The following is a 15,187-nucleotide window of genomic DNA, read 5'->3' as shown; positions in this document are numbered from 1 at the left end:
TGGATTGTTGGTAATAGCTATAGCTAAAATTTTAAAATCGGGTTATTGATGCCTTGTTGTGCAGATGAAGTACTTGCAACAAAAACATTACTTGTTAATATATCATCCTTTTATAGAAGATGCATTGGCAATGCATTAACAGCGACACAGGCAGTTCATTCAAATACTCTTCTAATATCACCCTGGGAATTAGATCTTGTTTGGTATCTTATTGTAAAGGTGTATGGATAGCCCTTATCTCTTTTTTTGTTCCAAATTGAGATGTCTATTAGTTTTCCGTGTTTCGTCTTTCAGGTTGATCAAGATGTCTTAATTACCAACTCATATGAAACAGCAATGAGAACGGCCCAGAACTTTCTATCAGTCTTCCTCAAAAAGTGAGTTCAAAGGATCTAATTATAAACATGAAAGTGAGTCCCTGTGGTGAGTGTTTTAATTTTGAAGCAGTGGAAGTTTTGTTGTGTCTCATTGCTTCACTGTTGCCTCACAAGGTTTCAGTGTCCGAATCTTTGAGACACCAGATACCGAATTCCTTGACTTCAATCCTTACCATTTCCTTGAATCCCAAGGGTCAAACCGCTTTAAAGATGGTCACTGTGGCTCAATCCTATGGCAATGGATTTTGTATTATTCTGGGTATTTAAGTTATCCAGTGCAAAAGTATCTGTATCACACAAGTGTTCTCTCTGTGGCTAAACAGAGGATTGCTTGGTCTTCCAAGGATGATCCTATCCCTCTACCAGCTCACAAGAGTCTTCATGTCTAGATATGTACAGGCTAAATGCAAGCTCTGCTAGGAACTGTTTATAATATAGCCGCTGGACCAGTTATGTGATGGTGTTTGTAAGCATAGGGAGACATTGGCATAATGATAATGTCATTGGGCTAGTATTCCAAAGGCCAAGACTAATGTGCTGCAGAGATGGGATTAAAATTCAATTAATAGATAAGAAATTGAAGATAATCCTCAGTAATGGAAACCATGAAAATACAGGTAGTTCTTCTATAATGCGCATTATTAAATGCAATTTGGCTGTAACGTGATTTATGAATTACAGACCCTTTTTTATAAAGCAAACTCCCGTTCGCTGTTTTGCAATTCTATCCCCGGAACTATCTGAACAGCAAAACCCAGTCTCAGAATCCTCTGTCTGCAAAATGCAAATTCAGTGTGTTCAGCTAAAACAGGAATGCAATCAGCTCTGTTGGCCTTGAAACTTAGCTTGAAACTGGGAATTGTAGTCACATTTAGAAGGCACTATATTTCAAACCGGGGGAGCATCTTGAGGACTGGACTTCCACGTTGGCATAACATGGTCAGTCGGCTCATGCACTTTCTGGTGAAGAGCTTCATGTAGTCAGTGATTTTAGTGTTAAAGTGTTAAATTTACTGCATTATTTCATTAAAATATATGATTTAAAGATTTACTTAGACTGTGCTTTCGTTTGTGTTAGGCTAACTCATATTTTTGTTATCATTTTTACTGGGTTTTTTGGTGGTTTGCTCTAATCCTGTTCTTCCCGTAGGCCCCATTATTTATATTGTGTGATTTTCTATAACAGTGTCGCACAGGAGCACAACTACCGCCTTATCAGCGAAATACCTGTAGAACAGATTATTGTAAAAACCCATCTGGTTCACTAATATCCTTTAGGAAAGGAAATCTGCTATTCCTACCTGTGTAGAGATGGTTCTGGAGGGAGTAATTACTGGTCAACTCTTAATTGCCCTCTGAAATGGCCTAGCAGTTTACTCAAGGATGATTAGGTTGCGGAATACATGCTGCCCTTGCTAGCTACAAACAGGTGCCATTAAAGAATAGAAAGATTGCTGGGCCAGCTGTATGTGGGAATGCTTGTAAAGAGAGTCACTGGGTCACCTCAGTGGGATGGAATATTCATTAATACAGTCACTGGACCCATTCATTGTGGGGGAATATTTATAAATATATGGGAACTTTGCTGGAGCCACTTTGGAGGGTTTAAATTAGTCTAACGGAGGAGGGGAGAGATCCAAAGCAGTAGGGAAACAAGAGAAGGCTGAGGACAGTATAGAGGTTAAAGAGAGCAAGCTTAAGAGGTTAAGGTAATATTGGTAATCCCAGTGCTAGTGAGGGCAGGCAAGAGCACGAAGCAAGTGAAAGTCTGGGTTAAATTGTGCATATTTCAATGCAAGAAGCCTGGCAGGTAAGGCAAATGGACTTTGCACAGGGGTGGGTACATGAAACTGGAATATTATAGCTATTACAAGAAACATGGCTGAGGGAGCGACAGGAGTGGCAGCTCAATGTTCCAGGGTACAGACGCTATAGAGGATGGAGGAGGCAAGAGACGAGGGTGTATTGCATTTTTGATTAGGGAGAACATCACAGCAGTACCAAAAGAAGTCAATCTTGAGTCTGTGTGGATACAACTGATAAATAAAAAGGGTTAGATTATTTTGATAACGTTGTACTGTTGGCCTCCAATAGTCAGCAGGAAATTGAAGAACAAATATGTAAGGAGATTGCAGGCAGCTGCAAGAACGATGGGGTTGTCATTGTAGCGGATTTTAACTTTGACTGGGACTCTCCACCTCCGAGTCTTCCAGCCTCATTCCTGATGAAGGGCTTTTGCCCAAAACATTGACTCTCCTGCTTCTCGGATGCTGCTTAACCTGTGTTTTTCCACCACCACACTCTTGACTCTAATCTCCAGCATCTGCTGTACTCACTTTCATCTGAGCCTTCCATAGTGTTAAGGGTTTGGATGGAGAGAAATTTGTGTTCAGAAAGAAGGTCTCATGCAGTATGTACATGGTCCTACTAGAGAAGTGGCTAAACTTGACCTCCTCTTAGGAAATAAGGCAGGGCATGTGACAGAAGTGTTGGTTGGGGAGTACTTTAGGACCAGTGAACATAATTCCATTAGTTCTAGAACAGCTATGGTAAAAGATAGGTTTGGTTCGCAATTAATTATCTAAATAGTTGCAAGGCCAATTTCGATGGTCTTGGACAGGAAATTTCAAATGTTGATTGGGGGAGATGCTGTTTGCAGGCAAAGGGGACATATGGTTACTGGGAAGCTTTGAGAAGTGAGTTAATTAGGCTTCAGGGTTGGTACATTCCTGTTGAGTGAGGGGTAAGGTTGGCAGGAGTAAGGAACCCTGGATGACTACAGTTATTGTGGCTCTGGTTTTGAAAAAGAAGGAAGCATCTGCTATGTAATAGGCAACTGGGATCAAGTGAATATAGAGGGTGTCTGAGTACATTTGAGAGCAATCAGGAGGGCTAAAAGGGGGCAAGAGATGGCTTTCACAGATAAAGTAAAGGAGTATCCTAAGAGATTGTACAAGTACATGACTGGCAAAGGATTAGAGATCAACAAGGTCATCTATGTGCGGAGCCACAAGAGTTGGGTGAGATCCTAAATGTATTCTACTTATCAGTATTTACCGTCAAGAAAGATATGGATGCAAATGAGTTTAAGGGAATGAGTAGTGATATCTTGAAGAGCATCCACACTACAGAAGAGGGGGTCCTAGAAGTCTTAAGATTGATCCCTGGGACCTTATGAAGTGTGGGAGGCTAGGAGGAAACACTGTGTTTCCAGTGTAGGCCAGTTAGTCTTACTACGGTGGTAGGCAAAGTAATGGAAAGGGTACTGAGGGATAGGATTTATGAGTATCTGGAAAGACACTGCTTGATTAGGGACAGCCAGCACGGATTTGTGAGGGGTAGGTCTTGCCTTACAAGTCTTATTGAATTCTTTGAGGAGGTGACCAAGCATGTGGATGAGGGTAGAGCAGTGGATGTAGTGTACATGGATTTTAGTAAGGCATTTGATAAGGTTCCCCATGGTAGGCTCATGCAGAAAGTCAGGAGGCATGGGATAGAGGGAAGTTTGGCCAGTTGAATAGAAAACTAGCTAACCAGTCGAAGTCAGAGTGTGGTGGTAGATGGTAAATATTCAGCCTGGAGCCCAGTTACAAGTGGAGTTCCGCAGGGATCAGTTCTGGGTCCTCTGCTGTTTGTAATTTTTATTAATGACTTGGAAGAGGGAGTCGAAGGGTGGGTCAGTAAATTTGCAGATGTAATCCTAGATAAATCTGATTACATCCAAAAAGCACAACAACTACTTGAAGATACCAACACCTACCAAAAGAGGGAGTTTGTCCCCACCCTACAGCTCACCAATAGGATAAATAACACACTAAGGAATCTACAAAAAAACGGACAGATAACCAGAGCTGACCTACAAAGAATGAAACCGGAAAGCAACAACACCCCCAGATTCTATGGATTACCTAAAGTACACAAACCAGACATCCCACTCAGACCCATAGTATCACTACCAGGGACACCATCATACAAACTGGCCAAAGAACTACAACAGAAACTGAAACACCTGGTCAGCAGATCTAAACACTCTATACAATCAACACAGGAATTCTTGGACATCATCAGAAATATACACAGAGACAAAGAAGAAACCATGATATCATTCGACGTGACGGCACTGTTCACTTCGATTGACAAAACCCTAGCCAGAGAAACAATAGCCAACCTACTGGACATACAGAACAGAAAACAGGACGCTGAACCTATCAACAAAGACGGCATACTTAAACTACTGGACTTGTGCCTCACAACACACTTCACATTCAACAACCAGATATACGAACAAATCAACAGAACACCCATGGGATCACCAATCTCGGGACTCCTAGCAGAGGCAGTTATGCAAAGGTTAGAACAAACAGTCCTACCACAAATTCAACCCAAACTCTGGGACAGATATGTCGATGACACATTTGTAATCATTAAAAACACGGAAATAGAAAAAACACACCGGATCATCAACGCCACACTCACAGGAATCCGATTCACGAGAGAAGAAGAAAAGGATAGCCAACTCCCATTCCTAGACGTGATGGTACAGAGAACACCAGACGGAGAATTCACTACAAGAGTATACAGGAAAGCCACACACACAGACCAAGTCCTAAACTATGAAAGTAACCACCCCAACACACACAAACAAAGCTGCATCAGGACACTATTCAAAAGGGCCACAACACACTGCAGTACACCAGAACTGCAAAAAGAAGAGGAGGAACACCTATACAAGGTATTCGCCAAAAACGGATACCCGCGCAACTTCATCAGCAGATGCCTAAGAGAAAGACCACGGAACGAGGACATACCACAACCAAAAGGACTAGCCACACTACCATACATCAGGAGCATCTCAGAACTGACTGCCAGACTACTGCGACCCCTAGGACTCATAACGGCACACAAACCAACAGCCACGCTCAGACAACAACTCACCAGAACGAAGGACCCGATACCCAACATGAGCAAGACGAATGTAGTGTACAAAATACCATGCAAGGACTGCACTAAACACTATATAGGACAAACAGGAAGACAGCTAACAATCCGCATACATGAACATCAACTAGCCACGAAACGACACGACCAGCTATCCTTAGTAGCCACACACGCAGACAACAAGCAACATGAATTCGACTGGGACAACACTACTATCATAGGGCAAGCCAGACAGAGAACAGCCAGGGAATTCCTAGAGGCATGGCATTCATCCACAAACTCCATCAACAAACACATCGACCTGGACCCAATATACCAACCACTACTGCGGACAGCTGAAACTGACAACCGGAAGCGGCAGGGACAGACCACTATAAATACCGGAGGAAACATCAAAGAAGCGCTTCGCAGGAGGCTCCCAAGCACTGATGATGTCGCCTAGCCAGGGGACGAAACGTTTGCAACAAAAACTTCCAGCTCGGCGAACAGAACTACAACAACGAGCACCCGAGCTACAAATCTTCGCACAAACTTTGAACACTTACAGATGATACGAAGATTGGTGGAGTTGTGGATAGTGAGGAGGGCTGTTGTCGGCTGCAAAGGGACTTAAATATGATGCAGAGCTGGGCTGAGGAGTGGCAGATGGAGTTCAACCCTGCCAAATGTGAGGTTGTCCATTTTGGAAAGACAAATAAGAATGCGGAATACAGGGTTAACGGTAGGGTTCTTGATAAGGTGGAGGAGCAGAGGGATCTTGGGGTCTATATTCATCGATCTTTGAAAGTTGCCTCTCAGGTGGATAGAGCTTGTAAGAAGGCCTATGGTGTATTAGCATTCATTAGCAGAGGGATTGAATTCAAGAGTCGTGAAGTGATGTTACAGCTGTACAGGACTTTGGTTAGGCCACATTTGGAGTACTGTGTGCAGTTCTGGTCGCCTCACTTTAGGAAAGATGTGGAAGCTTTGGAGAGGGTGCAGAGAAGATTTACCAGGATGTTGCCTGGAATGGAGAATAGGTCATACGAGGATAGGTTGAGCGTGCTAGGCCTTTTCTCATTGGAACGGAGAAGGATGAGGGGTGACTTGATAGAGGTTTATAAGATGATCAGGGGAATAGATAGAGTAGACAGTCAGAAACTTTTTCTCCGTGTACAACAGAGTGTTACAAGGGGACATAAATTTAAGGTGAAGGGTGGAAGGTATAGGGGAGATGTCAGGTGTAGGTTCTTTACCCAGAGAGTGGTGCGGGCATGGAATGCGCTGCCTGTGGGAGTGGCAGAGTCAGAATCATTGGCGAACTTTAAGTGGCAATTGGATAGGTACATGGATGGGTGCTTAAGCTAGGACAAATGTTCGCACAACATCGTGGGCCGAAGGGCCTGTTCTGTGCTGTATTGTTCTATGTACTGTGGGTCTGGGAGCAGAGACATTTGTATCATCGACAGCCAATGGTGAAGATCCTGAAAATTGGAGAGTGGCTAATGTTGTGCCATTATTTAAGAGTCTTCAGGGAAACGCCTGGGAGCTGCAGCCCAGTAAACCGAAGGTCTGTGTTATGTCAGTTTGTTAGAGGAGATTCTGAGAAACTGGATCTACAAGCATTTGAAGAGATAAGGATTCATTTGGGATAGTCAGCATGGCTTTGTACATGGGAAATAGTGTCTCATGAATTTGATTATTTTGAATGAGCGGCAAAGAACTTAGGTGAGGGCAGTGCGGTAGACACTGTCTACATGGACTTTAACAAGGCCTTTGACAAGGTATCACATAGTAGGTTTTTGAGTAAGGTTAGATCTCTCAGGATCCAGGGAGAGCTAGCCAATTGGATTCAAAATTGGCTTGACGGTAGTAGAAGGTGGAAGTAAACAGTTGTTTTTCAGACTGGAGGCCTGTGACCAGCAGTGTGTCACAGAGATCACTGCTGGCTCCACTGTTATTCATGTTGTTCATATATGAATGATTTGATTGAGCATTTAGAAGGTATGATTAGTAAGTTTGCAGTGACACCAAGGTTTATTTGGAAGCATTAGCTTTTGGAGCACTGCTCTTTCATCAGGATAGCTATGGAGCAGGACCATAAGACACAGAATTTATCGTGAAATATTAGTGTCATGGAACTGAAATGATATATTGAACAAACCTAGATTGCTGTTAAGTCTTTCATCTTTTAGAATGGATTACAGGTTTCAGTTCATTAACATGTAAATGCTTCATAGCTACCTGATGAAGGAGCAGCGCTCCAAAAGCTAGTGCTTCTAAATAAACCTGTTGGATTATAACCTGGTGTTGAGATTTTTTACAATCCAACACCTGTTCCTCCACGTCATAGATATAGTAGATAGCCAACAGCTTTTTTCCCATGGTAGGGGAATCTAAAACTAGAAAATATAGGTTTAAGGGGAGAGATACAAAAGGATCCAGAGGGGCAGTATTTTCCACACAAGGCGGTGAGTATCTGGAACAGGTTGTCAGACATGGTGGTGGAAGCGAGTACGATTTTGTCATTTAAGGAATATAGACCAAAAGCAGGCCAATGGAACTAGTTTAAATTGTGAAAAGTAGGCGGCATGGACAAGTTCAGCTAAAGGGTCTGTTTTCCATGCTGTAGACCTCTATGACTCTGCGAGCTCAATACGGAAGTATTTGTATGCACATTTGCTGGGCCAGCTCAAAATGGGAGAGTATTTATAAATACAGTCGCTGGGCAGCTCAGTGTGGGTGTATTTGCTCACTCAATCACTAAGGCAGCTCTGTGGAGGTGTATTTATAAACACAGTCTCTGGGCAGCTCAGTGTGGGAAAACATTTATAAACACAGCTGCTGGGCCAGCTCTGTGCACAAGTGTCTGTGTGCAGAGTCACTAGGCAAGTTGTGCAAGAGTGTCTAAGCGCCGTCTCTCTGCCAACTCTGTGGTTCCATGACTCACTGGGGTATTGCACTAGAAACTAAGCTTATTCTCAACTTTACATGGAAACATAGAAAATAGATGCAGGAGTAGGCTGTTTGGTCCTTCGAACCTGCACCACCTTTCAACGTGGTCATAGCTGATCATCAAATTTCAGTACCCCATTCTCACTTTCTCTCTATACCACTGATCCCTTTAGTTGCAAGGGCCATGTTCAGCTCAAATGAACTGCCCCAACAGCTTTTTGTGGGACAGAGTTCCACAGGTTCACAACTCACTTGAGTGAAGAAATTCATCCTCAACTTGTGCATGAAACACAGAAATCTAGTATACAAATGCAGCAAGTAATTGAGAAAGCTAATGGAATATTGGCCCTTTTTCAAGCAAGAGTAAGAGTAGGGAAGTCTTGTCGCAGCTGTACTAGTTGTTGGTGAGATCACATCTGGAGTTCTGAGAGCAGTTTTGGTCCCCTTATTTAAGGAAAGATATTTCATTGGAGGTAATTCAGAGAATGGAGGGATTACCTCAGGAGCATGGGTTAAACAGATTGGAGTTTAGAAGAATGAGAGATGATCTCATTGATTCTTGAACAGATTTACAAGATAAGTGCTGAGAGATTTTTCGTCTCATAAGTGAGTATAAGACCCGAGGGCATGGTCTCAGAATAAAAGGGTGACAGTTTAAGACTGAGATGAAGAATTTCTTCTGAGGGCTGCATGTCTTTGGAATTCTTTGCTACAGAGAGCTGTTGGGGCAGAGTCCTTCTGTATATTTAAGGCTGAGATAGGTTCTTAATCAGTAGGGGATTCGAGGGTTACCAGGGAAAATGCAGGAAAGTGGACGTGAGAGATGTCAGATCAACCATGATCCTAATGAATGGCCAAGCAGGCTCAAGGGGCCAAAACAGCCTACTCTTGCTCCTATTTCTTATAGTCTTATCGTATCTTGTCACCAGTCCACAGAGCAATCACCTACTTATTGCTAACTACATACCTGTTTGTACACCCACCTATTGGTTCCAACTGGTCTGCAAACTATATTTCAACTACTGCTGAAGCCAGCAGCTGTCTAAATAGTGCTTACAATGAGGGTCAGTTACTTGCTTTCCAAATATGCAACAATCCTCCATCAATCCTTTGCTTTAAAAGAATTTAAAAAAACAGGATACTGATTGAGGATGATCAGCCATGATTATAATGAATGGTGGTGCTGGCTCGAAGGGCAGAAAGGCCTACTCCTGCATCTATTTTCTAATTCCTTTCTCATTTCAGTCCACAAAAAGTCATAAGGAAGAATCACATATCCTGGCGTCATAGACATCTTACTGCACTTATATTAATCAACCTGCATTGATATTTGGCCATCACATATCCTCAAGACCTCACAAAGCACTTCACAAAGACCAGGGCAGGACTTACACAGTCAATGGTAGGGCCCTGGTGTTATAGAACAAAGAGATCCAGAGGTACAGGTTAATAGCTCCTTGAATATGGAGTCACAGGTTATTGAAGACAACTTTTGGCATGCTTGCATTTATCAATCAGAGCATTGAGTTTAAGAGATGGGATGTCTTGTTGCAGCTAGATAAGACTTTGGAAGGCTACATTTGGAGTATTGCGTGCAGTTCTGGTTGCCCTACTATAGAAAGGATATTGTTAAAATAGAAAGAGTGCAGAAAAGATTTATGGGATGTCATCTAGACTGAATATTTTGAGTTATAGGGTGAGAGAGATTTTTCTCCCTGGAGCATAGGAGACTGAGGAGTGACCTTATAGAGGTCTATATTACTATGAGAGAAATAGGTATGGTAGTTGCTGACAGCTCTTCTTCCCATGGTAGGTGAATCTAAAACTAAAGGGAATAGGTTTAGGTGAGAGGGGAGAGAGAGAGTCCAGAGGGGCAGTTTTTTTCATATAGAGGGTGTTGAGTATCTGGAATGGGCTGCCAGAGGGTAGTGGTGGAGGTGAGTATGTTTGTCATTTAAGAAACATTTGAACAAGTACACAAATCGGATAAGTATGCAGGCAGGTGGGATTAGGTTAATTGTGAAAACTGAGTGGCATGGACAAGTTGGGCTGAAGGGCCTGTTTCCATGCTGTAAACCTCTATAACTTTATAAAAAGTTGTTTTTCAAGCATAGATAAGCAAATCTGCAAAACAGATTTACACACATTCCGCCAAATACCAAAAGTTGTTTGAACAAGTCTAAAGATATAGCCTGATAGAAACATTGGAAACAGGAACATATGTAGGCTATTCGGCTGTTCAAGCCTGCTGTGTCATTTGTTATGATCATGGCTGATCATCCAACTCAATTGTCTTCTCCTGCTTTTCCCTCAAATCCTTTGATCCTTTTAGCCCCAAGGGCTATATCCAACTCCTTGAAGTTATACAATGTTTTGGCCTGAATTTATTTGTGCGATGGTGAATTCCACAGTTCACCACTCTGAATGAAAAATCTCTCTTCACTAAGTCCTAACGGTTACAATATTTAAAAGGCATCTGAGTGGGTATTTGAATAGGAAGGATTTAGATGAATATGGGCCAAGTCTGGCAAATGGAAGTAGATCAGGTTAGGATATTTGGTCGGCATGGACAGGTTGGACCAAAGGTTTGGTTTCCATGTTGTACATCTTTATGCATCGAAATATTTACCCCATGTCTTAAAGACTGTGACCTGGACTGTGGCTGTGGACTCCTGAAGTTTGTGCTCAGACTTTGGTGTGTGATCAGTAATGAATCTCTGTTTCTTCTATAGGTGTGGTAGTAAACAAGGGGAAGAAGACTACAGACCACTCTTTGAGAACTTTGTTCAAGATCTCCTTTCCACAGTTAACAAACCAGAGTGGCCAGCAGCAGAATTGTTGCTGAGTCTGTTGGGAAGATTACTGGTAAGGAACTACTTCACAGATATTCTTATCTCAGTTGAGGCTTCATGTTTTTGACTGGCCGGTTCTAAATTCAAAATTTAAAAGTATGAGCAAATGCATTTCCTCTCAGACTTATATTCTGGAAAGCAATTTAATTAGCTAATTACAACTGGATATGTGACATTTTTAAATGAAGATTAGGTGGCACAGTGGTTAGCACTGCTGCCTCCCAGCGCCAGAGACTCTGGTTCAATTCCTGCCTCAAGCGACTCCCTGTGTGGAGTTTGCACGTTCTCCCCGTGTCCGCGTGGGTTTCCTCGGGTGCTCCGGTTTCCTCCCACAATCCGAACATGTGCAGGTTCGGTGGATTGGCCATGCTAAATTGCCCATGGTGTTAGGTGAAGGGGTAAATTTAGGGGAATGGGTCTTGGTGGGTTGCGCTTTGGCAGGTCGGTGTGGACTTGTTGGGCCGAAGGGCCTGTTTCCACGCTGTAAGTAATCTAATCTAATCTAAAAAATACTAACAGTGTAATGGAAAGCTCACTCTGTCGAGCTATCATCCTGTTTATGGAGGTAATGCCTTCAAGTGACAAGGATGCTATGCTGTAAATTATGAGGCAAATTAGCAACTGTTAGTGTCAAATGTGAGATGTACTAGCTGAGTTGGAATTTAAAGGATCAGAAGAGCAGTTTTAGGGAATGAGTTTGCAATGTTTTTAAAAAAAAGTGACAAAGACCTTTCCTATTCGCCAGTGGATTAAGTATGGTTGTTCACGGGTTCCCTAAACAATCCAGATAAAATGTGCATGAGTCAAGTAGGGAAATAAATTACTGATTATCTAAGGACATTAGATAAGATTCTGGAGACGACACTTTGAATAAACTTGCAGCTTCTCTCAGGCTAAGGTCCTTTAAGAAATATTTCAGATTGCTGATTCCAAAATACAGTGATCCTCCACAAAAACAGACATTTCCTGTCATCCATATAGTTTTTGGTCTGCAGACCTTTACGGGTGTGTTTCTTTTTCCTACAAACAGAATTGGTCCGACCTGCACCTAATGCATTGTTTATTAACCAAACTCAAGGTAAAAAGGTCTTCTGGTCTGGATAAGATGCATCCCCGGTTACTGAAGGAAGTAAAGTCTGTGATAATGGAGACTCTGGCTACAGTCTTCCAGGAGAAAGTGAGCTCTGCAGATGCTGGAGATCAGAGTCGAGAGTGTGTTGCTGGAAAAGCACAGTAGGTTGGGCAGCATCCAATGAGCAGGAGAATTGACGTTTCAGGCCAGAGCACTTCATCAGGAATCTTGATGAAAGGCTCTGGCTCGAAATGTCAATTCTTTTGCTCCTCGGATGCTGCCTGACCTGCTGTGCTTTTCCAGCAACACATTCTCGACTGCAATCTTCCAGTACTTATTGCATATGGGAATGGTGCAAGAGGATTGAAAATGTTACTCTCTTGTGAAATAAAAAAGGGAATAAACTTACCATTGTTGATCAGGCAGCCTAATGTTGGTTGTTGGGTACTTGGAGGAAATGTTTCAGGGCAAAAAGAATTCTTACTTGGAAACACATGGGTAATCAATGATAACCAGTGCAAATTTGTTACAAGAGCAATGACATTTGACAAATTTGACAGTTCTTTGAAGTATTGAAGAGGGTTTATGGGTGTTTGTTAGTTTTATTTATTTTTAGACATCCATTTGAGGGGGGAAAAAAGCTAACTTGATAGCAAAATTAAAATTCACGAGATTAAAGGACCAGTGGCAGCATGGATATGGGATATGCCAAAGAAAATAGTAAAATCACTTCTGTTAGTATGCTAGAAAAGCACAGCAGGTCAGGCAGCATCCAAGGAGCAGGAAAATCGATGCTTCGGGCAAAGACCTTTCATCAGAAATGAGCTTTTCCAGCACCACTCTAATCTAGGCTTTGTTTTCTTAGTAATGCAGAAGGGGGGATTTGCTCAAAGTATTTTGTTACTGCAGATGGTAAGAAATTGCTTTTGCTTGCAGTATTGTTGGGAAATAGAAAACACTAGAACAATGTGCATCATGCAACAGCATAAATCTGTATCATCTTTTACTGTCATGGTGGTGTGTTAAATACGTAGTTGATGCCGAACCACATAGGAGATACTTTGACAACTGAAAGATTGGGCATGGTTTTTAAGGAAGGACTTAGAAAGTATTTCTACTCACCTGTTACTGGGTTCTACACTCTCCTTTAAGGTATTTGAGCATTTCTTTCCATTCAGTAAGCCAATGCTCTGGAATACACAGTGAGAAATAGTGGTGGAACCTGTTTCAATGTTAGCTCTCAAAAGAGATATTGATAAAATTAAAGGAGAATTTTTCAAGGCTCTGGCACAAGATGGAGGAAGAGGGATAATTTAATTGTTTCTAAACTTTTATGTACTGAATGGTTCTCTCTCTCTCTCTCTCTCTCTCTCTCTCTCTCTCTCTCTCTCTCTCTCTCTCTCTCTCTCTCTCTCTCTCTCTCTCTCTCTCTCTCTCTCTCTCTCTCACATTCTGTGATGGGAGTGGGAAAAAGTTTGTGGTCAGGTAGAGGTTTCAACAGACGGCTGATGGTTTCAGTCGCAGAGAAGCTGGGATGGGGCAAAGATCAACCTAGTTATTGAGAGAGGAAATGTAGTCTTGATGAAGCAGAGTACATGAAGTCAGAAACCAAGCTTGATGTCAAATAGAAAATGGAAATTGTAAACAGACAGTAGCCAAGATGGGGGAATCTATGGATGGGAAATAGAATTGTGATGGGAACTACGGAGGATTTTTTAAAACCACTGTTGCAAGTATTTTTTATAATGGAGGCTGCTAAACACCAGACTGTAAGCATGAACAGTAAGGGGAAAGTGAGGACTGCAGATGCTGGAGATCAGAGAAAGATAGAGGGTGGGTAACAGACCAGCACAGGGTGTCCAAGTGAATGGAGTGTGTTGGAGGTGGGAGAAGCGGTCCTCTGAGGGTGGTTGGGAGTCCTGATGGAAAAAGAGGTGGAGGCGCGAAAAAAAGTTAGATGTCATGACATATGTCGGATTCATTGATCTGTGAGCATAGTGGGATGAAGGTGTAGCCTTTACTGAGGACTGATCATTCATCCTCAGCGAGGTTGAGGTACGGGGGGGATGGAAAAACACTGCATGGCTGGGAACTAGGACCTTGTGTGGAGCTGGATTTGGAAGTGGGGGCAGTGAGTGTCTCTGTAGTGGGTGTGGTTGTGGTATCGTGGGTGATGTCACCAACGGAAGTGACGCACACCATGGGGGTTGGGGATATACACGGGAAGTGGGAAAAAGCAGTAAGCTTTGCAGGCAAATATTTGGGAGACAGTGCAGCCAGTGTGAACTGTGCAACTTGGAACTCGGAGCATAGGGAAAGAGAGACTTTTTATTTTGGTTTATAATTTGTAAGTTTTTTTGTGGATTATAGTTTATAAAGACTGTACTCTGGGGTGTCAAGGACCAGGGAATAAGGGCCCGAGAGTATTGAGATGGAACGTGCAATGAGATGAGGGTATACTTGTACAGCTGTCACTAAAGGTAAGCATAGAACATTACAGCGCGGTACAGGCCCTTCAACCTGTGAGACCAATCTGAAGCTCATCTAACCTACACTATTCCATTTTCATCCATATATATCCAATGACCATTTATACACCCTTAAGGTTGGCGAGTCTACTACTGTTGCAGGCAGGCCGTTCCATGCCCCTACATGGGGAAGCAGGACAAGCTATTGAGTTAGATGATAGCAATTAACCCTAATGAATAGCAGCGCAGGCTCAAGGCTCAGTAGTCCCTCTCCTATTACTGTTTTCTATGCTTCTATTAGGTCACACCTTTGGATTGTTTACATTTGTAAAATTCTTTGTGAATCTGCTTTTACAGCTTCAAAAATGACTTGCAAAGTGTTGAGATTCTTGAGAATGTGATGTGACCTTGTACAAATGTGAGTTGATTTCATAAAAGTACAAGGAGATGTCATGAACATGACTTTTTTTATTTGTATAATACTGATGGAATTTGGATATTGCCAATTATTTCCCAATCTTAGCTGCCCTTAAAGTTGCCATAGTC

The 15,187-nt window shown here is 42.4% G+C and overlaps 1 protein-coding gene across 4 annotated transcripts in view; it reads left to right on the top strand.

Moving 5' to 3' along the window:
• LOC122556264 (nipped-B-like protein) overlaps window positions 1–15,187 on the top strand; it is a 547,720-nt gene that overhangs the window by 314,987 nt on the left and 217,546 nt on the right. For all 4 annotated transcript variants that reach the window (XM_043702901.2, XM_043702895.2, XM_043702914.2 and 1 more), the window contains 2 exons: window positions 295–377; window positions 10,982–11,114. In XM_043702901.2, coding sequence (XP_043558836.2) covers window positions 295–377; window positions 10,982–11,114 — 216 coding nt within the window. The remainder of the gene's footprint in view (window positions 1–294; window positions 378–10,981; window positions 11,115–15,187) is intronic.

This window comes from Chiloscyllium plagiosum, unplaced genomic scaffold, assembly GCF_037043375.1.
Source record: "Chiloscyllium plagiosum isolate Xiang-an unplaced genomic scaffold, Cpla_swu_hap1 HiC_scaffold_2, whole genome shotgun sequence".
NCBI lineage: Eukaryota > Metazoa > Chordata > Chondrichthyes > Orectolobiformes > Hemiscylliidae > Chiloscyllium > Chiloscyllium plagiosum.
The sequence above is the reverse complement of the archived record's forward strand: the minus strand, read 5'-3'. Positions and strand labels throughout refer to the sequence as shown.